This window comes from Balaenoptera ricei, chromosome 10 (genome assembly GCF_028023285.1).
Source record: "Balaenoptera ricei isolate mBalRic1 chromosome 10, mBalRic1.hap2, whole genome shotgun sequence".
In the NCBI taxonomy this organism is placed as follows: Eukaryota; Metazoa; Chordata; class Mammalia; order Artiodactyla; family Balaenopteridae; genus Balaenoptera; species Balaenoptera ricei.
In genome coordinates, this window is record NC_082648.1 from 55,541,570 (window position 1) to 55,568,660 (window position 27,091).

Sequence of the window (27,091 nt, forward strand, 5' to 3'; positions counted from 1 at the left end):
CGATACAATGGGTATGGAATGGGGCCTAGAGATCTGTACCTTGAATAAAGTGCCTTTGATTATATAAATGCAACACCTGACGAAAACAGAGGCCCAAAGGAGTCACGACTAGGCGGGTCTCCCGATTGGAGATTCGCGGTTCTGCGCTTTGGGTGGTGGCCGAAGGGCATCTGGGTTTTCGTTTTGGAGGCGTCGGGGAGGGCTTGCTTTTCCAGGCTCTCTGGGTTCACTAGCCTGGCGTTCGCTCGCGTTTCTCTCTATGCAGGAGTCGCAGCGGGTTAGCTGCTCTGCAAGTGCCCGTATGCCGCTGCCCAATCAGCTGGTTCCCTCCGGGCTTCTGGCGAAGCCTCAAGTCTGGCTGGAGAGAGCACCCCGCCCCCGCATCCGCTCCGCCCCTTGCCCGCCCCCAGCTGAGCCTCGGCCCTCCCCACCCAATTCCGGTCCTCAGCTGGGAGCTTGGGGCGGAGTTTCGCTGCCGCCCCGCCCCTCCGCGCAAGCTAGCCGCCGGGGGAGTGGGAGCGTTTGCGAAAGCTGATGGTGTTTTTTTAGAAAATAAGTTTCAGATGTACAGCATTGTGGTTCAACATCTGTATATACTAGAGCGTGATCACCACTACAGTCTAGTTGCGATCCGTCACCATACAGTTAACCCACTTCATGCATTTCTCCCAACCCCCTGGAAGCTGACGGTCCTACAGTCGCGGAGCTGATTGGCTGATCTTGGGCGTCTACGTAGCCCGGGTTTTCCGGAATTTGGGTTGAGCTCGGGAGAGTGGAGTATGGCTTCGCTGAGTAAGGCATTGCGCGAGCTACAGGGACCTTTGCTCCCACCCAAGGACCTGGTGGAGGACGAAGATGATTATCTGAGGGGGGATGCGGAGGAGGAGGAAGATACGGTGTTTGTCGATGCCGAGGAGCTCTGCAGTGGGGGCGTAAAGGCGGGCAGCCTTCCTGGTCGGCTCCGTGGTGAGGAAGCAACTCGCCCCTGGGGATGGGTTTGGAGGATTAATGAACTGTTTCCCATTATGGCCTCGTCCCAAGTAAGGCGCCCCATCGCTGCTAATAGATTTCCTTTGGGATGGCCTAGCTGTTTCGTCCTGTTTAGGATAAAATAAAAACAGCAACAACCACAAGAATAGCAGAGACTTGAGCAAATACTGTGTTAAGCTTGGGCTCCACGTGTATCTCATTTAATGATGACAACTTTTTCAGGTAGTTTCATAGTCGAGGAAACAGTGGGTGTCCAGCCAGTATTCACGCCCAGAATCAGAGCTTTTAACTATTTTCCTGTCTTTCCTGGAGTCGAGTATGTGGTTACTTTTCAGCTACTTAGACACACATGCACATAAGAAACACCCCAAGGCACTGTTGATTCATTAACCTTGTGTTAATAACCTTGTGATCTGTGTTTACCTTGGATAGTTTCCTGTCCTAAGAATTATACCTGTTATGTGAACCTGGTGACTGATGTTTAAGAATGTTTGAATGTTCAGACCCCTGCTGTACTGTAGAATTTTCTCTGGTGATGGCATTGCTCTATATTTGCTCTGTCCAATACAACAGCTGTTAACCACATGTGGCTATTGAGAACTTGAAATGCAGCTAGTGCACCTGAGGAGTTGAATTTTAAATTTAAATTTTAATTAATTTAAATTTAAATAGTCACAGGTGAGTGGACAACACAGGTTTAGACAGAAATTTTTTAAGTATTTGTGGAGGGTTTAGTCATTTATCCTGAAAGTGTTAGTGATTGGCTACCATCTTCCAAGCAAGGTGTTTGTTTTGTTGGGATACCTTGGAGAGATTAGATGATGAGGTTGCTGTCTTAATGGAGCTTACCCTCTAATGAATTAAACAGACATTCTGGGCTTCCCTGGTGGCACAGTGGTTGAGAATCTGCCTGCCAATGCAGGGGACACGGGTTCGAGCCCTGGTCTGGGAGGATCCCACATGCCGCGGAGCAACTAGGCCCGTGAGCCACAATTACTGAGCCTGCGCGTCTGGAGCCTGTGCTCCGCAACAAAGAGAGGCCGCGACAGTGAGAGGCCCGCGCACCGTGATGAAGAGTGGCCCCCGCTTGCCGCAACTAGAGAAAGCCCTTGCACAGAAACGAAGACCCAACACAGCCAAAAATATATATATAAATAAAAATAAAAATTAAGAGCTTTGAGATATAATTAAAAAAAAAAGACATTCTGTAAATAATCACAGAAGTAACTATAATATCACTCAGTGCTTAGAAGGAATAGTAAGAAGTGCTATGAGAGGTTATATTCATGAGATTCAGGGCTTTCCTGAGGAAGTGACAATTAAGCTGAGGTCTGTAGTAAATGGGGTAAACAGTAAGGAAGAAATTATTTAAGGCAAGTGGAACAGCTTTTGCAAAGGCCCTGGGTAGGAGGAACTATGACATTTTTTAGAAACTGCTTGAAGGTCAGTATTGACTGAGATCAGAGTAGCAGAGAGAGGCCTGCTTTTAGAAGAGGAACAACAGACTTTTGCCATGTACCATGCCTCCCTCCTGAAATACAAAAACAGATGAAACATTGTCGTGTTCTAGAGAGCTTACAGTGTAGTAGAGGGAGACAGATAAACAGGTAAGTGGAATATAGACACTGTAATAGACATCTGTAGAGGGTACTGTCCAGGGATTAAAGAGAGTAGTGGATTTGACAAAACATTGGGAAGAAATTTTAAATTATCCTAAATTAACTTTTTTTTTTTTTTTAGTTTCAATTTTTGATGAAAACACTCACCAGCAATGTGAAGTGTTTGGACGTTTTCCATTAATGGGTCCTTGGTGGCGAGTGAAGGTACAGGTACAGCCTGTAGGATCGAGGAGCTATCAAGTTCAAGGATTTCCTTCTTACTTTTTACAGTCAGATATGTCAGCACCAAATCAGTTACACATCTGTTCCCTCTTTCTTAAAGACTGTAATGTCCCCAGTGAAAGCAGAAATAAATTTTTAGCATGGGTAAATGATGAATCAAGTTATAAAGACCTCAACTTTGAAAATCTTACGGAAAAATTAAGAACTTACCAAAAGAATATTGGAAGGAATACTCAAAAACAATCTACACAGAAAACGCAAGAAGAGTCACCACCAGATTACGAGATACTGCTTCCTCTGGAAAACACAAGTAAGTGATTTTATCATTGAGTTTTAGTGTAATTGAGATACTGGATGACTGGTGTGTTTAAAATATTACCAGTACAGTATTGATATCTTGGTATAGTATTCTTTTTTTAAATTGGTTTGATGAAATGTGTTTGTATTGCTTTTGGAGTATGTCATGGACATTGCAGGTTCCTCATTATAATGTGAAGAGATTGGGTGAGATGATCTTTAAACACCTTTCAGTTCCTTTCCTGCTCTAAAAGTGTGATTCTAGGTCTCTCTCTAACTTTTGTGTCCATAGGATTACCTTGAGTCATTAAGAAGAAGTTCAGTTATCAATTATTCTGTTTCAGAAGGCAGAGAAGAAAGGCAAGAATATGAGCAATCCATTTTGGAAAGATTTCAGTTCAAAATAGTTTAAAATAACTTTTAAATATGGTTTGTTATCTGGACATTCACACATATGGAATATTTCATTTCTTAATTTTATCAAATAAATTTGGCAGTACATCATTGAATGATTTCAATGATGAAAGCATCATGATTACAGTAAGAAGAATGATTATAAAGATTAATATGTAAATGATTTTTAATGCTTAGCTTTAAATTTATCTATATATTATTGAGTCAGAAATTTTATTCTGATTCTATTGCAAGCAGAAGGAAACAAAAGGCTAAGAGGTAGCTATCTAAGCATTTGAAGAACATAAATTTTGGTGTTAAACACAATGAAAACCATCTTGATACAAAAGCAATTGTTATAATACAATCAATTTTCTTGCTGGTCACAGTAAATTTATTACTCTCTGTTTGATTTGGATTTCTTAAACTGGTTGTGCTAAATGGGAAAGTCCATCAAATCAGTTGTTCTAGGAGCGCATTTGTATGTTTTTATTTGTTCTTTTCTGATATCCTGTAGTTCCATATATAACTGTGATGAGAGCTTTGCAGTTTCCAAAAATAATGGAATTCCTTCCAGTTCTTCTGCCCCGACACTTTAAACGGCTCATAAGCTCAGATTCTGCAGAGGTGTTGGAAGAGATAGAAGAGATTTTACGTACACAGCCATGGAAACTCGGATTTCGTAAAGTAAGAAAGACATTTGTTTAGCATTTTGTAATCTTATACAAGGGAGGATGTCTCAGCCTTGACAGTTTTTTTGCATCTCTTTCAAGGGAAAGAAATTTGTATGACTTCAATGTTGATTTATTTTCCTTGCAGTGTTGCAACTAAATATAAACTTCTTCTACCTGTAGCTCTTATGCAATAAATTTACAAAGGAAAACAAAATAACAAAATAAATGACATTCAAATTATCAATACTTAAGTTACATAATTTAATTTCATAGGACATTTTTTGTATTAAATTGCCATTGCACCTTGAATATAGATCTCATCGAAGACAAGTTCTTATGAGTTTCGCAAGTCCATTCTGCTGTGCTACGCAGTTCCTCACTTTCCTATTTGAACTTTCGAAGACCTTCATTATTTATATGGTATATGATGATGCCATTTGATTTTTTTTCTTTGGCACAATAATGTTATTTACAATTTCTTTGGCACTTCTGTTTTTCTTATTAGAGACCAGGAGTAGTAAAGTGGCACTGTGAAGCTCCAGAGATGTTGAAAACCAAATGTGACACTTAAATCTTAGCAGTACTTGGTTATAGGTGGTTTTCCAAATGAAAATACAATTTAAAAATTCTGAGATAATTGGTGGGATCCCCAAGAATGTTTACAGATCCCACCCCCCTGCCCCCCATTTGAGAAATACTGGAATAATGAATTTGTTCCCTCTATAAAATGACTGTGATTTCAATATGCTTGGAAAAATGAGATTCTGGAACATTAGATTATTATATATATTTATTCAGTAAGAAAGAGAAGCAGAGCAATGAGCCTTCTGGGACTCAAGTGGGAAAAGGAGGCTTGGAGTCACCTTTTCAGCATGTAGACCACCACCCAGAATAAAGACTTTTACTGAGGTTTTATATTCATTTGCTAGGGCTGCTGTAACAAACAGCATAGACTGGGTGCCTTAAACCACAGACATTTATTTTCTCACAGTTCCGGAGGCTATAAATCCAAAGTCAAGGTGCCAGCAGGGTTGGTTTCTTCTGAGGCCTCTCTCCTTAGCTTACGGATGGCTGTCTTCTTCCTGTGTCTTCACATGGTCTTCCCTCTGTGCTTGTCTGGGTCCTAAAATCTTCTTATGACACCAGTCATATTGGATTAGGGCCCACCCCAGTGATCTCATTTTAACTTAGTTACCTCCTTAAAGACCCTATCTCCAAATATGGTCACATTCTGGGGTACTGGATGTTAGGATTTCAACATACGAATTTTGGGGGGACACATTTCAGCCCATAAAATGTATGGAGGGCTCCAGGGGTGATGTCTCCATGGAAAAAAAAATGGAGCTGGTAGACGACCTACTTAGTGGATCATGGTGAAGGAAGTTCTGTACCTTTTCAGTAGAGTTTGGGCAGAATTGTTGATAGGCATATGGAAAACTAAACAAGCCAAGAAAATGAGGCAGTCAGTAACCTCACAATACACACAAGAGTTCAACACAAAGTTAATGTAATCACAGCATATCATGTCACTCAGCCGTGAATCCTGTTTACACTGATTTAACCAAAATCAGTTTTCAAAATGTATACTGTAAGTTTTCTCAAAGATGGGAGGAAGAGAAGCATGTGTGGAAGTGACAGTATAAAGGGAGCAAACTTCCATGAAGAAAGACTTTCCATAGTAAGGAGTTAACTCTAATTACCTAGTTTTTTTTAAAAAAAATTAAGGAATAGTATAAACTACGTAGAAATGTGGAGATGATAAATTCTGGAAGAAATAACTGAAAATGTTGAGGGTGTTGCCTTTAGAAGGCATGGAAAGGGTAAGTCAGAGGATTCCTATTTTTTGTGATAAGTCTCATAGTGTTATTTGACTTTTTTTTTTTTTTTTTAAGAAATTCACGTTCTTTTATTTATTTATTTATGACTGTGTTGAGTCTTTGTTTCTGTGCGAGGGCTTTCTCTAGTTGCGGCAAGTGGGGACCACTCTTCATCGCGGTGCGCAGGCCTCTCACCATCGCGGCCTCTCTTGTTGCAGAGCACAGGCTCCAGACGCGCAGGCTCAGTAATTGTGGCTCACGGGCCCAGTTGCTCCGTGGCATGTGGGATCTTCCCAGACCAGGGCTCGAACCCGCGTCCCCCGCATTGGCAGGCAGACCCTCAACCACTGTGCCACCAGGGAAGCCCCCTGTTTGACTTTTAAAACTGTATGTGTATTGCTTTGAAAAAACATAATTTTAATTATGAAATTATATAGATCTCTAATCACAGTACAGTTAATTAAAAAAAATTAGTGATGTATTTGGTACATAGTTTTTTTTTCCCCAATTTTGTTGAAACACATGTCTTCTGGGACTTAAAAAATTATTAATAAACACCATAGTTTTCACTGTAATTCTCATAATAGTCATCAATATTTATAATTTTTATGAAGCAAACTTGAACTTTCTTTTCTTAAAGATAACCTACAGACAGTTGAAGCTTCTGCAATGTGAGGCAAGTTGGACATCGTTTTGTCAGTGCAGGTCTCTTCTCCAGTTGATGACTGATTTGGAGAAGAATGCATTAGTAATATATTCTGAACTGAAGCAGATGTGTAGACAGCAAGGGCACACGTGTGTTGAAGAAGCTGACTTAACTTCTGAATTGTCAGACCGCATGTCTTTTCATGATGCTTGGCAGTCTCTGAAGTTCTTGAAGGATATCGGTGTGGTGACGTATGAGAAGGGCTGTGTCTTTCTTTATGACCTTTACCAGGCTGAAAGAGGCATTGCCTCTTCAATCTGTGACCTGATGACAAGGTCGCCATGGCGATTACATGTTGATGTCAAAAAGGTGCTTGCGTCTATTCACACCACAGGACCTGAGAATTCAGGAAGTGATGATACGCTGAATAACAGTAAACCTGATGAAACAAGATTAGAAGATCCTGTGGATATTTGGGACACGCAGGACAGCGGTGACCATATTTTGGATAATGGTGAAAATGAAGTTAAGGCAGAAATAAGTGAAGTCCAACTGGATCAGGATCAGGTGGCTGCTTTGGACATGATTTGCTCCAATGCTGTGACAGTCATAAGTGGGAAAGGTGGTAGTGGGAAGACCACAATTGTTAGCCAGCTTTTTAAGCATATAGAGCTGTTGGAAGAAAGAGAAGTGAAAAAAGCTTGTGAAGATTTTGAACAAGACCAGAATGTACCAGAAGAATGGATTACCTTCACCCAGCAAAGTCAGCCAAAGCCGGGCAAGGCTATAGAAGTTTTACTTACAGCACCTACAGGGAAAGCAGCTGGCTTACTGAGACAGAAAACTGGTTTCAACGCTTATACGCTATGTCAGGTAAAGCCTTTTACATTTTTTCTCTACATAAAACATTTGCTTTAAACACGGGCTTAATGTAATGAGTTTATTTTTCATTTCTTCCTGACAGCCATCAGTAGGCATTTATTGAATGTCTTCTAGATCCTTGCCTTGTGGTAGCTAATCATTTAGATCAGTGCCACTCAAAACAGCCAGTCTATAAACTGTTACTATTTGCAGTGAGATAGGAGCTTGTGCCAGAAAGTAGATCGGTGTACTGCTTCCTTCATTGAGAAAGTCTTATTATGAAAAAAAAAAAAAAAAGGTCAGGTAAACTAAAGTGTATGCTTAATGCTGTAGTTAGTTTAGATTCTGGCACATGCCCTGTTTCTCAGTGGGACTGGTTTCAAACATGAGTCCACATTTTGTAGAATGAAAGCTCCATCAAAGTGAGGACTTGGATCCTCTGGTTTAGTGCTTTATCTCCTTTGCCTACAACAGTGCCTGGCGAATAGTAGTTGCATAATAAAAATCTCAAATGAATTAAGATGCTTGAAAAAAATAGCTTTGGCTATAGTTAAGAGTCCTGAAGTTTTAAACTTGTAAAGAGTTGGCGAGTTTCCTTTAGCCCTGATCTGCCATTTTATAGATCAAGGAACTTAGTCGTTGGAAGATTTCTGAAGGAAATAATAATTGAATTGGAGTCTAATGGACAAGGAAGCTCAGGTAAGGAGAAGAACATTTTATTTAAGGGAAAGACCTTCCCAGAGGCATTGAGGTGAATGATCAAGTGCATGGAGAGGGTTTTGAGGGGACTGCGTTGATTGGAATGAAGTCTGTGTATTGTAAAATAATGGGAATTACGCTTGGTTTAGACCGGGAATTTGAGCTTTAAAGTTTGTAAAGTATCTTGCCGTTTCATTAAATCCTTGACAAACTAGTGAAGTGGGTAAGTGACGTTATCTGCATCTTACAGGAGAGCCAGTTAAAATTTGGGTGTGTTAAAACAATTGGCCCCAATCCCAAACCTTAACTGGGTGCAGAGCTAGTGCTGGGATTCACATTTCTGACCTCCCAGCTTGCTTCTCTTTCCAAGGTGCCATGACCCCCTCATTTACTACGGACCTTGTATACCTAACAAAGAAGCTTGGACTTGATTTACTGCGGAGCCATTTAGGTTTCTAAGCAAGAGAGTGAAATGAAGAAAGCAGTTCTAAGGAAGGCTACCTGGAATCATAGACCCACGAGCCACCTCAGAAATTGCTTTTGCATTACTTTTATTTGTCACATGAGTGGGCATGGTCCTGGAGAAGTTCAGTGTAGCTCATTGGTGGAAGAGTCTTCTGATCAGTTTATGATTTTTTCCATTACGCCTTCACTTCTGTTTAGTCTGAAGGATTGAATTAGAAAAGGAGAGGCCAGAGAGGGATCATTACTAGATTTCATCTTATGTTCCAACTCTGATCAATTGGTAGTATCTTAATATCAGGTTGGGATGTTGGGAGAGGACATTTCTGAAGCCATGTTTAGGCTCAGGAAAGAGTGTAAGGGCACAGGAGAGGCATTGAGGTGGCACTTATGCCACTTATTTGTCATCCTTGGGCTAGGGATACCAGGTTTAGCAGATAAAAATGCAAATAATTTTTTAGTGTAAGTGAGATATATAGATATATGCATACAACATAGAAACATTTGTGGAACGGTATACAACAAAACATTTAACATTCTCTGGTTGTAATTTTACAAAAAAATTTTTCCCTCTTCTGTATTTTTTTAAATAGTAAATACTATTACCCCTGTAATAAATAGTTTTTTTAGTTGTCTTGGTGGTGTTGGTTTTTTCAATGTTGGGGAAGTAAGGGAGTTTAGAATAACTAGGAGAAAAAGTAGTATTTTCATAGTTAGTTTGGGCAGGCACCCACTAATTTCCAGAATGTAGTATTACAGTTGGGAGAAGAGTGGGGCTTAAGTGTTTGGGCCATCTCAGAAGGCCAAGAGAAAGGTTTATTTGGGGGTAGAAAACAATAGGGAGTTCTCTCTGGTCAAGAGTGATAAGAGAACAGTTGGGATTCTTGCAGTGGAATAGTGCTGTGTGAGAAGCTTGTTAAACACACCAAGTACTCCCTGGGAAGCAATTTTTTGAACTATTTCATCTGTCTTTTCTGGGATTCATCCTATAACTTTTGTGTTCTCTATTTCTTCAGTCTGTTTCCCTATGTTACTCTATGTACATCCTCCCTGTCCCTTCCCCATTTAAGAGTTTTGTTTTAAAAGAATACGTTGTTAAAAAAAAATTTTTTTTTTGGTAAATTTTATAACCTGAATTTAAGAATGCCATACTTTGCTTGTAGGTCAATTATAGCTTCTACTTATGGGAGAAAAAAACAACGACCAAGGACATGCCATGGAAATTTTCTTCGGTTAGAGTTCTGGTTGTGGATGAAGGGAGTCTGGTATCTGTCGGAATCTTTAAATCAGTTTTAAATTTACTGTGTGAGCACTCCCAACTTTCTAAGCTTATTATCCTTGGTAAGTTGAAATATTGTTGGAATCCTAATTGTTTGGTTCAAATTATTGTGGTTAGTAGGTTCTTTATACCATTTCACTGTTTTAATATCCATATCCTACAGGCGGGAAGCCATTTCTCAGACCCCACTCTGAAGCCACTCTGAGTTCAGTCTGACCAGTCTCTTTATCAGCTTGGGTGGCTCTTTGTTTTGGCCAGGATATCAGCAAGCTCGGTTGTGAATGAAATAGAGTTGTGAGGAGTTAACTCTAATTACCTAAATGATGACTATTAAAATAGTAAAATTCTCACAGACTCAGAGTAAATCAGGATGTAGATCATTTGGAAGTAATAGAAAGTCTGAATTATAGACCACTTAAAAGTAATTTTATGATTTTAAGCTAATAATTCACATTAGACCTCACCAGCCTCGTAAGTCCTTTCCAATTCCGGTGAGATTCAGTTTGATGCTATTAGGTAGTACCGATGTGTAGACCGTGTATTTTAATGGAGAAAAAAACAGAATTTCAATGAGAGAATCAATATATTTATAAATAACTGTTTTAGGTATTTGAGGATATTGCGTAAGCAGTTGATTTTATTAATAGCCTAAGCATTCTCTCAGTTTCCACCCAGAAAATAGTTTCTCTTTTCTCTAAGGTTTGCTTGTTTGTTTAAAGTAAAAAGATTTTTAATAGAGCAAAATGTTATCATTACATTAGTAGAATTTATTATCAAATGCACTGGGTTTGTTTATTTTGCATTTTGTACGTTAAGTTTATTTATTTGAGGCCATAGATTCTTCCATGGTTAGTAAGACATTGAGCAAGATTGAATAAGTGACTAAATTCTAGATATCTAAGGCCTGTTTTTTTCTTTACCTGTTGGTGAAAATATATGCCCCAACAGTTTGCCTGTGTTTGTAGATATGAAAAAAGTTCAATTCATGTTTTACCTTACTGTGTTATCACTATTTTTTCTATCTTATATTGTTTAATTGGGATGGTTTTTGTTGTTATTGTTGTTATTGAATATTTTTGAAGACTTAATGTTCTTAAGTAATTTTAAACGAAGATTTTTTTCATATTTCCTCAGAGTAAGTCTTTATAATTATAGCATATATCAGTAGGGAGAAATAAAAATAATTTCTAAATTTCGAGATCCCAGTTACATAAAACCTACTCTATCTATTTTTCCCCCTTTTAGGTGATATTAGACAGTTACCCAGTATTGAACCTGGTAACTTGCTGAAAGATCTTTTTGAGACTCTCAAGTCAAGAAATTGTGCTATTGAACTAAAGACAAACCATAGAGCAGAATCTGAACTAATTGTGGACAATGCTACAAGGTATAATATAACTAAAATTTTGCATTTTCCCTCTGTCGTATTAGAAATAAGGGTAAAAAAAAATATTAGCTTTTGAATTAGGGTGATTCAGTGCAGTATGTTTACTATGCTCTTTTAGCAAACGTTTTCTGTCCTTCAGGTGTATGTATACCTTTTGTCCCACAGTTAGAAAAGCAAAGTATTTTTCATTATTGATCCAAGATAAATTATTGTTGAAATTTAAGTATAAGTGTGTTTTCCTGATTTTAAAAGTATATATGTGAAATAAAGTTGCATCTGGCTTAGAGACCAGAATAAACCCAAGGGGAACAGAGACTCGGAAATGAATTCATTAGAGTTCAAGGGTGACTTGGGGAAGACATTTCCTGTAATTTTTATAAGGGGAGCCCAAAGCAAAAAAAAAAAAACGAAAAAGAAAAAGGTAAAGAAAAGGGTATTTTACTCCTTTATGAATCCTGGTGGCACCTGTGGCATATTACTCTCCTTAAAGTAGGAAAGAATCCTTCTCTTTCCTTAATCTTTGCATAAGCCTTTAGAGTAATCCTCTGTAATAGATGTGATGGGACCACAGAATATTAAGAGACTTTTTATTCATTGGGCCAAAATTTATCTTTTTTTAAAAAATTAATTAATTAATTAATTTATTTTTGGCTGTGTTGGGTCTTCGTTTCTGTGTGAGGGCTTTCTCTAGTTGCGGCAAGTGGGGACCACTCTTCATCGCGGTGCGCGGGCCTCTCACTATCGCGGCCTCTCTTGTTGCGGAGCACAGGCTCCAGACGCGCAGGCTCAGTAGTTGTGGCTCACGGGCCTAGTTGCTCCGCAGCATGTGGGATCTTCCCAGACCAGGGCTCGAACCCGTGTCCCCTGCATTGGGAGGCAGATTCTCAACCACTGCGCCACCAGGGAAGCCCTATCTTTGTTTTTGACCCTCTTTTACAAGGTGCTGTTTTTGTTTGTTGGTTGGTTTTAGGTTTCATTTTCCCTTTATTGGCTGTAGTGCATGCTTTTTTTCTGTATCTGCATGGAATTATTTTGGTTCTACCTTACCACTATCTGTTATTTTGGGAATTATAGGGATCATGGGGCAATCAGCTGAGTGGCAGAGGATTATAGTTGATTTGAATAAAAATTTAGCACAGGTCCTGAACTGCTGCTAAGATCACGAATTTAGCCTGAAACTTCATTGCCTTAGGTCTTCTTTGTACAACATTTTGTGTGTGTCTGTCCTCCTGCCTTTGGACCTGGTGTGTATCCATCTGGGGCTTAGGACCTGGAACTAGATTTTTGAATATACTTGAGGACAAAAAATGACTTACTAGATAACATAGAATTAAATTGGAAGGTAGATTTTGCTCAAAGGAGTGCTTTCTTTACGATGATTTGTTTTCTGTCAGAAGAGTTCTTATTTCTTTAATGATGGATGAAAAACTTAGTAGCTTATGTGGAGGTCTTTGCAGTAGCTATCGGGTTCAGATATTCAGCAGGACAGGATACTGTATTAGACTACAAGATGCTGTTTTTGTTGCTTAAACATTTTCTTGGTTGGATGTCAGCAGAAACGAGAATATTCAAAGCCTACTATTTCCCTGCCCCATCTACCCTGGAAAAGATAGTGGGGGTAGAGGCAGAATGGACAGGAATAGGGTAGATGATATAGGTTCGTACTGGGACGTTAAGAAAAATAATGCAGTTGGAAGTGTAACTATAACTCTTCTATAACGCTTACCTATAACTCTTCTTCTCCTACCTAAAGTCCACCTCAGTTTTGGAATGTTGGTAGATGATTGGTCATTTTAAAGTCTAGAAATCTTGGAAGAATCTAAAGCACACTAGGTTTCTTAGAACTCAATATTATCTGAAATTTAGGAATTCCTTTTAGTAACCCTTTCGATATCTTTTGGGCTGAGCTGTGCTCCTTTCATTATTTCTTCTTGGTCATTATCACCAAGTGTTTAATGACAGAAGGATCCCAATGATACCACGGAAAAGCTTCTAGAGATAGAAGTATGTTACATGTCCTGGGTCAGAAGCAAAACAGGAAATCCATGGTGATTCTCAGTACCCCAAATTAAATTTGGGATAGTTCCAGCAGGGACAGCCTTCTTCCCTCTTTCTCCTTTCCTCCCTTCCAACCCTGTTGGGAAGGATTGAAAGATGACACAGTAGGGTACTATACCTTTGATAGCTAGGCTGCTGTTAGGTCTTTACAGGGTGTCAGTTTTCTTCCAAATAACCAAGGAGGGACTCTAGTATGACAAGGCCCCTGGCCTTTACTGTGCTTTCTGATATGACTTGCTAGTCTTGGGGAATACAAGAACAAAAGAAGGATGAGGAGGGAACAGAAACAAAGAGAAGATGTGGATACTTGGTTCAGCTGGGAAGATGAGACCATATATATGATATATACAGAAGAAAGGAGAAAAGAAAGAGTATGATGTAAATGTATGGAAAAGGCCCCAAAGAGTTTAAATTAATTTGAATAGAAAGGAATATGGAGCCCAGTGGGCCCAAATTTCCCTCCTAGCTCCCCTGCTTTTTACCTCTGTGATCTTGGACCACCCCACTGTAGTTAACTAAGCCTCATGTTGCTCCTCTGTGAGATGAGGATAATACCTACTTGGTATGGTTCTTTAGTGGTCTGGAGAAAAGTAGGTCAAGTTCTCAGAATGTTGCTTAGTAAATTCCATGACAATTTTTTCTAATGCTTTTAATGTGCTAGGGGTAGGGGACTGATGGATAAAGATAACATTATGGTCTTGTTAAGTGTATTTTGAAACTCATTTACTATTTATAATGCATATATGGGTAGTCCTTTTACCCTATTTATGACCTATTCACAGATATTAATTATTGTAATGACATTATCTCTGCTCATATGTGAAGATACGTTTTTGGATACTAATGCTCTTGGTGTATTATTTTACCTTTATTTAAGAATCTCAAGACGCCAGTTTCCAACATTTGATGCAGAGCTGAATATCTCTGATGATCCAACATTCCCTGTCTCAATACAAGATAAATCATTTATTTTTGTTAGACTCCCAGAAGAAGATGCCAGTTCTCAGTTCTCAAAAAGTAATCATCACTCTTGTAAGTATAAACTTTTATGTTATATGGGGTTAAGTATTTCAGTTTTGTAATATAGTTATTAAATGACTAGTTATAATTTTATCTGATGGTAAAAATAAATATTGCTAGTAAAATGTTAGGCACTGAAAATAAATAAGCTAATTTATTAATCATCAAAAACAGATTACTTTAGAATTTTGTAAAGAAGTAAGCTCTTGACACATGCATACTAAGGACTTAGTAAATATTTGTTGAGTAAATAAGTGGATGTAGATGATTAGTTTAAAATAAAGCAAAGCCCTAAGTAATCCAGGTTCATTCAGGAGAAAGCATGTCTTAATGAATGAAGCTTTTCTTTTACAGCAAATACTGTAAAAGTACAGTATTTGCTGTAAAAGTACAGTATTTGCTGGAAACGTAAATACTACATTTGTTGTTTTGAGTACATTTGTGAAACAAAAGTAATGGCTGTCAAACTCTTGCCAAGCTGAGTTCCTAATAGTTCTGTTTCTAGTAAAATGGACAAGCATCACTTCTAATTATGGGTGTTAGAATGACAGCATGGCAGGGTTGAGGAAGTGCATGGGATAGGGAATCTTCTGCCTTATGTGTATGACCCATGTCACATCACTCTACCATTTGTAAAATGGGAGTCATAGTGACAGTGCCTGGGGGCAGTTGTGAAGGTTGAGGGCGTTCATAGGTTTTGAGGAACTATATGAATGTTAGTTTTTTGTGAATAATAGGTATTAAATTATCTACTCCAAATGAATTTATTTAAATTGAATTTATTTATTTATTTAAATAATTTGATCTTTATATTATAAACTTAACTTAGCAAGCTTTTTTAAATAGCGTAGTGGTTTACTCAAAATTGTATTAGTGAAAATTTAAATGATTTTTATTGAGGATTTATTGTAGTTGCCACAGTTCTTCAAGGTATATCCTTCCTCCTTAGCAGCTTTCACTCTGCATGTGAAATTAATTGACATTCAACTTTATCTGTAAGCCTTTCCTCCTTTGTGTGTCCACATCTCAGTTCCTTTGGGTTAGTGTTCATTCACATGTTACATTACTCTTTTTTTAAATGAGCTCATGTAATAATAGGATTCTATAAATGCCTTTTTGGCTTTTTTTTTTATTATTATAGAAATCATTTATATTCCTTAACAAAAGTCAAGTGATACAGAAGTGTTTGAAGTAAAAATTAATATTTTCTTTAATCATCCCCTGTCCTCTTCCCCTGAATCAACCCCATAAAGGTCACATCTGTAGGAAGAGCTTGGAGTTTCTCTTTTTAAACCGTGTTATATCCATACACAGACATATATTAGTTTTACATAATTTGGTTTATAAGCTGTGTATTGTTTTTTGACTTGTTTTTTATTACACATGTTGTAAATAATTTATAGATAATGTTTTATTCTCTCCACAGCTTACTTAATTCATAGTAGGTATTAGTACAGATGAAAAAAATGAGACTAAGATGGTTAAGAAACTGGCTTTCTTTGCCACTCCATTTAGATCTACCTAAAATATGTTTAGTTTTATTTCTGGCACGCATTCTTTAAATTAATGAGAATGTACTTAAAAAAAAAAGTTATTTCAGAATGGTAGTGGAGCTTAGCTGGAGCTGTTTTCTATCTTAATTACAAACTTCAGCTGGGAAATGAGTCTCTTCTTTAAGAGAATTGAATAAATTACTCCTTAGAGAGGCATATAGTATTTTTTTGTTAATAATTATTATTCCTTAATACTTAAGTAATAAGTATTTCTTAATAAATTACTCAATTATTCCCATTATTGCAAGGTACAAAGGCCTAAGACAGGCTTCATAGCTGGGCTAGAATTCCAGAGATGTTAAAATATGAGAAAAAAATGCGTATCTTAGAATCAATGAAGTACAGCGTACGTATTGATCTGGGAGATGTAGAGAGAGTGAACAAAGCAAGGAGCAGAACAGCGCGATCCTGTACGTGTGAAAGAAACCAGTGTTTTGTGAGACCTTTGGCAAGCGGGGCTTGGCTGGCGGTGAGCTGAGTCTTGGACATTTTTTAATGATAATCCTTCCTTCATCTGAAAAGTGAAGGGCTCAGCCAGCAACTGATTCAGTCTTCCTAGAGTGGGGATCACAAGGCCTGAGCTTTTTCATTCCCTTGTGGTTTATCTGCTACGAGGGAAAGACTGAAAAGCCTGGAATGTTTTTACCCCAATTTTTATTTCTTCTGCCTCTCCTGAGAAATGTTCCCTGGTTTGTGACATTGCTGAGAGAGGTTAGAGGAAGCCTGCTTCTCAGTGCTCTGTGAAGGGCAAGCTGTAAGTGGACATCATCACTGTCAACGATCTGAGCTCTAAAAGAGGGAGGCTGGTCACTCTACCCCACTGGAAAATTTCTTTTACTTCCAAGAGCCTCAGTTTCACGGTCCTAACAAGGATGTAATGAGTGGTGCTAGTTAAACTATTTAATAGCTGGTAGGGTCTGGTCACTCTTGGAATGGATGCCCTTCCTGTGTCAGGGTTAACCTTTTAGTTGCTGAATCATGGGGAGATCTGGGGGCTCTGGAGGAAGGAAAGACATGGCTGGGGTGGGAGGGAGGGCACTGTGGTGTTTGGGGAGTAGCTGTTTTCTAGTTAAAACAGAAATATCTCCATATGTTATACTGGTATGTATCAGCTCATTGTCGGCCCTGTATATAATAATACATGCATCATGTGAGTATTGTGAAGATTAAAGATGAAATCACATACGCAAAGCGTATAGATTCTCAAATTATAACTCATGACCACTAGTACCACTAGAACTTAAGACAGAAAGAAGTCTTACATTAGTAATTATGTTACATATGTTGTCCTCTTGTTCATACTTTAAATTCAGCATTCACAAACCATCAGTAAATATGCAGTGGTGATATTACAAATTAGGAGCTGTCCTGGCTAGTGATTGAGGATAGAGTGTCTGGAACCGTCACCTTCATTCTCTTTTCTCTTGCTCCTGCTGATGAAACAAATGAGGTTGATGCTCCCATGGTGAACTTGTATCCCATTTGGTGAGATGTTTTCCTGGACCCCTTAGCAGGAATTCTGAATTAGTTTCTCCATTGAAACAATGTTATAATTTAGTGCTTTGCTGTGTTAACTTTTTTCTCTTGAATTTTCAGATTTATATTCTGCAGTTAGTACTTTACTCAAAGAAAAGGACCTAGAAGATGCAAAAACATCACAATTTATTGCATTTAGAAGGTAAAGCGTTTACAAAATTTTGGTGTTTTTAATGAAGCTTTTAAATCTCATATCTTATGAATCTAGGTGCTGTTGGAATAGGAGACTGGTAGTTCATCACTGTGAATTCTCTTCTCTTATTTTGAGGTATTTCTTGGGTTAGGTCCAGCAGAAGGCAGTTTCTAAAGAGGGCTCTTTCTTTTTATTGGCCACGCCTCGCAGCTTGTGGGATCTTAGTTCCCTGACTAGGGATCGAACCCGGGCCCTTGGCAGTGAGAACGCTGAGTCCTAACCACTGGACTGCCAGGGAATTCCCTAAAGAGGTGCTCTTTCTACCAAATATTATATTTGGTAACTTATAGGAAATCTGAGTGGAAGAAAGGGTTATGTTAAGATCAAAATTACACAATACTTTTCCTGGAGAAAGTCCTGGAAACTTTTTTTTTTTTTTAAGATTTATTTTTTATTTATTTAATTTTATTTTTGGCTGCATCGGGTCTTAGTTGTGGCCCGCAGGCTCTTCGTTGTGGTTCGCGGGCTTCTCTCTAGTTGTGGCGTGTGGGTTTTCTCTCTCTAGTTGTGGCGCGCAGGCTCCGGAGCGTGTGGGCTCTGTAGTTTATGGCACGTGGGCTCTAGTTGAGGCGAGTGAGCTCAGTAGTTGTGGCACGTGGGCTTAGTTGCCCCGTGGCATGTGGGATCTTAGTTCCCCTAATAGGGATTGAACCTACATCCCCTGCATTGCAAGGTGGATTCTTTACCACTGGACCACCAGGGAAGTCCCAGTCCTGGAAACTTTTGATAGAATCCAGTATCTCATAATTGTTGGTAACAGAAATCCACACAAAAGAGATTCCATTAAGATGACCCTTGTATTTTTCTGTGTTCCAGGCAGGACTGTGACGTGATCAACACCTGCTGTTGCAAGCACTACACGGGCCGTCTAATCAAGTGAGGACAGTGCTTCCTGGATTCGCCATACTTTTGTTTGTTTTGACATTTATCACTGTAGCGCATATTTAAAAATCTTTTTTCTCCTTTGTGAAGTCAAATGATATCTTCAATTAAATATAATATATATCCTTAGGAATTGACTTTTTGGTAATCAGGGTAATAAGAAAAATAAAGAATAAAATTGTCCCTGTGATTTCCTACCTCTAGCTTCTCCAAGATAAGCGTGGAGAATTCAGGGCAATTTTTCAAATTAGATTATGTGTGGAATGTGTACAAGAACCTTAGCAACAGGGTGCCTACAGAGAGCACCTTAGGTGGACTTTTATCAGGGAAATAGGAGCATAGAAAAGCCACTCTATTCACATGTAGGACAGACTAACTCACTTCTCTGGCATTTATCAATACCTACTCTTTATTAAGTGCAGAGAACCCAGAGAAGTGTAAATTTCAAGAGGAGCTCCCTGTCTATTGAGGAAGGACACGAAAAACCATGATAGGTAGCCCAACAAAGGGTTGAAAAGCACAAGATTGGGGCCATCCAGTCTGGGTCACAGTAATTGTGATCTTGGGCAGGTAATTTCACCTTTCTATGTATGTAAAAGAGGACACTTACCCAGAATTTCCCTCATAAAGTTGTAGTAAGGATGAAATGAAATAATATACCTAAAGCACTTACCACGGTAACTGGTATTATCACCAGCATTTATTTGATTTGCTGCTATTATTCTGATATAATATAATTATTACAATAGACATATGTGTAAGTGCTGTAAGACTTGAATTGGGGTAGTGATAAGAGAGATTGGAGAGGAGAGGATGAATTTAAAAGGTAGAGTCGATAAGATTTTTGGTAACTTTTGGAATATAAAGGGAAAGAGAGACATCAGCCTTTATGCCAAGATTTCTAACTTGAAAAAATTCGACTGGGAAATGTCACTGAGTTTGAGGTGTGCAGAAAGTGTAGATAGTCAGACCACAACTGAGGGAGCCTGATTTCTTGTTTACCTTTGGAGAACAAAAGTGACGTAAAGAGACTGTGGAAATAATTTTGAGAACTGGATCAGATCTGAGTAAGAGTCAATGCTTAAAGAAAATGAAATTGAGGTTTTCCAAACTCTGATGCTGTATTATTATTTTCTAACCCAGAAACCATCAGAATAGACTTGAATTTGGAGTTGGTGATAAAATTTGTTGTACCAGGAATGCGTATCTCTCAGACTTACTCCCTGAAAATACCTTCAACAGCCAACAAAATAATGAACTAAAGGCCAGTGGCGAAGACTTCAATGGTACTCCTCATGGTTTTGCTAAAAATAAGCATGACTTTGAAAGTGGTATTCGACTCTGCAATGGAGAAGTATTTTTCATAACAGAGGTAAATGATAACAGAAAAATAGTACCTTTTTACCTATGAGGGATAGATTTGGTTTTCTTTTATTGCCCGAGGATTGATTCAGAATTTAATCATATCAGAGCTGGCGTTCTTCTATAATTTTTTGTTAAGGATTTTTGCATCTGTGTCCATGAGGGATCTTGGTTTGTAGTTTTCTAGTGATATCTTGTCTGGTTTTGGTGTCTGACTAATGCTGGCCTCATAAAATGAGTTGGGAAGTCTGGAAGGCTTTGTGAAGAAACATATTTTTAATAAGTTTGAAGTGCTTGAGTAACAAAAAACAAGGGACAAGTGACACACTTATTATATTTTACAAAGCATCACTTCCTTGGTTGCTGCTTAAATGTAGAAACTATAGAAGCGGTCACCTTGAATTTGTCCTCATTGTATAAACACCCTTTTAAACTTATAAGTTTATTCTTTAAAATCTGTGAGGAAAAGTAAACTCTTTGCAAAAAATACATGCAGACTTACATAGTCAGTGCAAGAAGTGAAATGTATAGTCTTCAAAATAAGAAAGACAACACAGACTGTTCTCCAAAGAGTCAAATAAAGGTTAAATTTCAAGGACCCAAAACTTCCATTTGTGGTTATTAAAATATTTGGGTGTGTCTATACTCAGTAGGTGCTCAAGCATAGATTTTAAGCTTTTTGAAATTCTTAACAATTATACATGCTATTTTATTCATAAGGTGCTTGCATTTTATGTTCAACCCCAAAATAGACCTTTACAGTGTACATATTTGAAAACATACAAAACAGTTATTTGTTTTGATGACAGGATAAAACTGATATAACTTTTGGAAAGCAAAGATTTTTGACCATTAATAATATGGCTGGCTTCGAAGTAACTGTGGATTTTGGGAAATTAATGCAATATTGTCACATAAAACATGCATGGGCAAGAACTATTCACACTTTTCAGGTAAGAATGGACTTTTATAAAGCAATTTAAATAGCTTGCCAAGATAGAGTACCTTGCATTATTTTCTTCCTAAGTTTTGTTGCTTTTATTATTTTTTAAATTAGGAAACAAAATACACAAAAGTACTGAAACTACTGTACAGACTCTAATGTTTTGCACTCTGCTTCAGAGCTGTCTTTATTTTCTGGATCTAAGACATAGTTAAAGCCTCATCCTGCAGGCCTTCCCATGTCTCCCAGGGAAAGAGCGGTCAGGACCAGGACAACTGAATTTCCCTCTTGCTTCCGTCTCCAGTGTCACTTGGTATGGCACTCTTACTGATCTTGCCTTCATTTAAAATTTTGATATTTTGTTCAATGTGGATCTTTTTTGCTCTAAATTTTAACTTTTAAATTATTTTCTTAAACTGAAATATAGTTGACTTACAATGTTTCAGGTGTACACAAAAGTGATTCAGTTATACGTGTAAATATATATGTATATATATTTTCAGATTCTTTTCCATTATTGGTTATTACAAGATATTGAATATATCAGTAGGGCCCTGTGCAATATAGAAGGTCCTTGTTGTTTATTTTATATATAGTAGAGTGTATCTGTTAATTCAGAATCCCTAATTTATCCCTCCCCACCCCTTCCTTTCCCCCTTTGGTAACCGTAAGTTTGTTTTCTATGTCTGTGAGACTGTTTCTGTTTTGTAAGTAAGTTCATTTGTATCATTTTTTTAGATTCCACATATAAGTGATATCATATAGTTGTCTTTCTCTGACTTACTTCACTTAGTATGGTAATTTCTAGGTCCATCCATGTTGCTGCAAATGGCATTATTTCATTCCTTTTTCCTTTTTTTTTTTGGCCGCATTGTGCAGCTTGTGGGATCTTAGTTACCCGACTAGGGATTGAACCCAAGCCCGGCAGTGAAAGCACCAAGTCCTAACCACTGGACCGCCAGGGAATTCCCTATTTCATTCTTTTTTATGGCTGAGTAGTATTCCGTTGTATGTATGTATGTGTGTGTGTGTGTGTGTGTGTGTGTGTGTGTGTGTGTGTATACATACCACGTCTTCTTTATCCATTCATGTGTCGATTCACATTTAGGTTGCTTCCATGTCTTGGCTATTGTAAGTAGTGCTGCTGTGAACATTGGGGTGCATGTATCTTTTCAAATTAGAGTTTTCTCTGGATATATGCCCAGGAGTGGGATTGCTGGTTCATATGGTAACTCTGTTTTTAGTATGCCCAGGAGTGGGATTGCTGGATTATATGGTAATTCTATTTGTAGTTTTAGTTTTTTTAAAAAATTTTTTAAAAATGCAAGTAACTTTATTTTTTGTCCACGCCGTGTGGCTTACAGGAGCTCAGTTCCCTGACCAGGGATTGAACCCACACCCTCAGCAGTGAAAGTGCAAGTCCTAACCACTGGACCACCAGGGAATTCCCTATTTTTAGTTTTTTAAGGAACTTCTATACTGTTCTCCATAGTGGCTGCACCAATTTACATTCCCACCAACAGTGTAAGAGGGTTCTGTTTTCTCCACACCCTCTCCAGCATTTATTATTTATAGACTTTTTGATGATGGCTATTCTGACTGGTGTGAGGTGATACCTCATTGTAGTTCTGATTTGCATTTCTCTAATGATTAGCAATGTTGAGCATCTTTTCATGTGCCTGTTGGCCATCTGTATGTCTTTGGAGAAATGTCTATTTAGGTTTTCTGCCCAATTTTTGATTGGGTTGTTTGTTTTTTTGATATTGAGCTGTATGAGCTGTTTGTATATTTTGGAAATTAATCCCTTGTTGGTTGCATTGTTTACAGATAATTTTTCCCAGTCCATAGGTTGTCTTTTCATTTTGTTTATGGTTTCCTTTGCTGTGCAAAAGCTTTTAAGTTTAATGAGGTCCCATTTGCTTATTTTTGCTTTTGTTTCCATTGCTCTAGGAGATGGATCCCCAAAAATATTGCTGTGATTTATGTCAAAGAGTGTTCTGCCTATGTTTTCCTCCAGGAGTTTTAAAATATCTGGTCTTACATTTAGCTCTTTAATCCATTTTGAGTTTATTTTTGTATATGGTGTTAGAGAATGTTCTAATTTCGTTCTTTTACATGTAGCTGTCCATTTTTCCCAGCACCACTTATTGAAGAGACTGTCTTTTCTCCATTGTATATTCTTGCCTCTGTTGTCATAGATTAATTGACCATAAGTGCGTGGGTTTATTTCTGGGCTTTCTATCCTATTGGATTGATCTGCGTGTCTTTTTTTGTGCCAGTACCATACTGTTTTGATGACTGTAGCTTTGTAGTATAGTCTGAAGCCAGGGAGCATGATTCCTTCAGCTTCATTCTTCTTTCTCAAACTTGTTTTGGCTATTTTGGGTTTTTGTGTTTCTATAGAATTTAAAAATTTTTTGTTCCAGTTCTGTGAAAAATGTCATTGGTAATTTGATAGGGATTACATTGACTCTGTAGATTGCCTTGGGTAGTATGGTCATTTTAACAATATCGATTCTTTCAATATTGAAAGAATCCAAGAACATGGTATATCTTTCCATTTGTGTCGTCTTCAGTTTCTCTCATCAGTGTCTTATAGTTTTTGGAGTACAGGTATTCTGCCTCCTTTTTAGTCCTAGGTGTTTTATTCTTTCTGAAGTGGTTATAAATGGAATTGTTTCCTTAATTTCTCTTTCTGATAGTTTACTGTTAGTGTATAGAAATGTAACAGATTTCCATATATTAATTTTGTGTCCTGCAGCTTTACTGAATTCATTGATGAGTTCTAGTAGCTTTCTGGTGGCATCTTTAGGATTTTCTATGTATACTATCATGTCATTTGCAAACAATAACAGTCTTACTTTTTCCTTTTCAACTTGGATTCCTTTTATTTGTTTTTCTTCTCTGATGCTGTGGCTAGGACTTCCAAATCTATGTTTAATAAAAGTGGCGAGAGTGGGCATCCTTGTCTTGTTCCTGATCTTAGAGGGAATGCTTTCAGCTTTTCACCGTTGAGTATGATGTTAGCTTTGGGTTTGTCATATATGGCCTTTATTATGTTGAGTTATGTTCCCTTTGTGCCCACTTTCTGGAGAGTTTTTAATTTTTTTTAATTTATTTATCTTGATTGCTGAGTTTCTTGGTATCCTCTTAAATTTTGTACCCAAAGCAACTGCCTCATTTGCCCTCCCCTCATCCCAGGCCTTCCCACCCTCCTCAGAGGTGATTTCTGGCCTGAATTTGTCTGTTCATGTAGAAACAAGGTAACCAAGTTTTACATAAATGGTATTGTATTGATTATATATATTTTTGCAACTTCTTTTTTATTTGTTTAACCAACTTTATTGGGGTATAATTTACAAACACGTTTTAATTACAAAGTGGGATGGGTTTTGATAAATGTATCCCCTTCCTCTACCCTTGTGAGGTAATTACTTTTTATTTGGGAATAATTTTAGATTTATGGAAGAGTTGGGAAGTTAGTACAGAGAGTTCCCATGTACCCTTCACCCAGCTTTCCCTAATATTAGCATCTTATATAACTATGGTATATTTGTCAAAACTAAGAAACTACTATTGGTACACTACTATTAACTAAAAAATACACTTTATTTTGATTTCACCAGTTTGTCCATTAATGTCCTTTTTCTGTTCCAGAATCTTATTCTGGACACCACATTGCATTTGCTGCAACTTGCTTTTCAACTTTATTTTAATATTTTTTAATTCTCACAAGTTATTTGTGGCTCTGTTATTTATCTCATTGTTTTGAACTCCTCTCTCTGCCATTATGTTGTTTTGGTGACAAAGCTGCATCCACTTTCTTTTTATATAAATTTATTTTATTTATTTATTTTTGGCTGCGTTGGGTCTTTGTTGCTGTGTGTGGGCTTTCTCTAGTTGGAACGAGCGGGGGCTACTCTTCATTGCGGTGCGCGGGCTTCTCATTGTGGTGGCTTCTCTTGTTGCGGAGCACAGGCTCTAGGAGTGCGGGCTTCAGTAGTTGTGGCTCACAGGCTCTAGAGCGCAGGCTCACTAGTTGTGGCGCACGGGCTTAGTTGCTCCGCGGCATGTGGGAACTTCCCAGACCAGTGCTTGAACCCATGTCCCCTGCATTGACAGGCAGATTCTTAACCACTGTGCCACCAGGGAAGCCCCCACTTTCATTTTTATGTAGAAAATTTTATAGGTTAGACTATATCCTCTAATAGTAGGCAAACATTAATTAGCATAGGGTTGTTTTTTTTTTTTCAAAGTGGATGGTGTTTTATTTATTAACTTACCCCACCTCAGTTCCAGAAGGAATTTGAAATGACTTACAAAAAGTGCCCACAGTTGAGCATGATTTTTTAAAATATAAAGAAATGTCAGGGACTTCCCTCGTGGTGCAGTGGTTAAGAATCTGCCTGCCAATGCAGGGGACACTGGTTTGAGCCCTGGTCCGGGAAGATCCCACATGTCGCAGAGCAACTAAGCCCGTGCGCCACAACTACTGAGCCTGTGCTCTAGAGGCCGTGAGCCACAACTACTGAGCCCATGTACCACAACTACTGAAGCCTGTGTGCCTAGAGCCCGTGTTCTGCAATGAGACGCCCATGCACTGCAATGAAGAGTAGCCCTGGCTTACTGCAACTAGAGAAAGCCCGTATGCAGCAACAAAGACCCAGCGCAGCCATAAATAAATAAATAAATAAATTTACTTAAAAAGAAAAATGCATGTCAAGTGGAAAATAAAGTTAAACATGGTAAAGGGATTACCACCAAGAGTGGATTGGAATGCCGATATGCATACTGTCCTATTTGCGTGTTAATGTAGACTGCAGATTTAGCTTTTAAGTTCCCTTAAGGCCAAAGTTCCCGAAGCAAAGAGAGAAGCAGTCAGTTGATTATGTCTACTAGGTTAAAGTAAATGAACAAACAAACAGTTGTTGAGAGGGGCAAATATTCCTAGCTGTGAGATCTGGGAGAAATTTCTCCCATGGATTTTTATGATGGGGACTCTGGAATTCTGGAAACTCATATTCTTCAATTTTGGGAAATTTTCTTAAATAATTTCATTATCATCCTCAGCTTTCTCTGTTTTTTCTTTCTAGAACTTCTACTGTATGGATATTGGACCTCCAGAACTGGTTACCTGAATTTCTTATCAGCTCTCCTATTTTCCATCTCATTAATGTTTTGCTCTATTTATTTCTTCAAATTTATAATCCAGTTTTTCTGTTGCATTTCTAGACAAATATGTAGTGAAGGGTCTTTATTATTACTGGGTGGAGATTGGAGTAGATATCTTGGAATGTTCTTTTCATTGAATCTGGCTCTTATTTCATGGTTGAAATAATGTCTGTTACCTCTGAGAACATTTGTGATTGTTGTCTTCTATCAGTATAGTTTGTTCTTCAAGTTCAGTTCAGCTCAACAAAAATGTATTGAGTCAGACTCTCTTCTCTGTGCTTGGTATAGGTCAGTCCATGAAATAGTCAATGATACTTGACATTATGAGGATTATATTTGGTAAGGAAGGGGATAGAGACAGATGTAATTGAAAAAAATAAGTAAACTATGTATTATGTGAGAAGGTGGTAATTGCTATGGAAAAGGAGTGGGGGTGAGGTGCAGTTGTAATTTTAAATAGGTGGTCAGGGTAGGCCTCACTGACAAGGTGGCATCTGAACAAAGATTTGAAGGAGGTAATGAAGTTAAACCATGTGAATATCTGGGAGAAGAGCATTCTAGGTAGAGAGAATAGCCAAGGCCAAAGTTCTAAGGTGGGTAGCTGTCCAGCAGGTTTGAGAAACAGGAACAGCAAGGAGGCCAGTGTGGGAGAGTGACAGGAGATGAGGTTAGAGGAGTGATGTGGGCCAGGTCACCTCCTGGGGCCTTCTAGGATTGTGTTATCCAATATGGTAGACAAATCTGGTCCACCACCTGTTTTGGTAGATAAATTTTTATTGGAACCCAGTCCCACATTCATTTACATATTGGTTATGGCTGCTCTTGCACTACAGAGGAAGAACTGAGTGGTTGCCATAGAGACCATCTGGCCTACAAAGCTTAAAATACTGATGCTTTGACCCTTCACAGAAAAAGTTTTTTGACCCCTACTCTAAGGTCCATATAGACTTTCAGACTCTAGGTCCGTAAAATCATGAAGGGCATTAATGGTTTGTGTCTCTTCATACCAGTTGTTGAGTTTTAGAA

The 27,091-nt window shown here is 38.2% G+C and overlaps 1 protein-coding gene across 1 annotated transcript in view; it reads left to right on the plus strand.

Moving 5' to 3' along the window:
* Window positions 1-777: 777 nt before the first annotated feature.
* HELB (DNA helicase B) overlaps window positions 778-27,091 on the plus strand; it is a 34,789-nt gene continuing 8,475 nt past the window's right edge. The window contains exons 1-11 of the mRNA XM_059934677.1: window positions 778-966; window positions 2,731-3,141; window positions 4,039-4,208; window positions 6,653-7,531; window positions 9,844-10,021; window positions 11,205-11,346; window positions 14,282-14,436; window positions 17,574-17,655; window positions 18,523-18,582; window positions 19,732-19,960; window positions 20,760-20,903. Coding sequence (XP_059790660.1) covers window positions 780-966; window positions 2,731-3,141; window positions 4,039-4,208; window positions 6,653-7,531; window positions 9,844-10,021; window positions 11,205-11,346; window positions 14,282-14,436; window positions 17,574-17,655; window positions 18,523-18,582; window positions 19,732-19,960; window positions 20,760-20,903 — 2,637 coding nt within the window. The 5' untranslated portion in view covers window positions 778-779. The remainder of the gene's footprint in view (window positions 967-2,730; window positions 3,142-4,038; window positions 4,209-6,652; window positions 7,532-9,843; window positions 10,022-11,204; window positions 11,347-14,281; window positions 14,437-17,573; window positions 17,656-18,522; window positions 18,583-19,731; window positions 19,961-20,759; window positions 20,904-27,091) is intronic.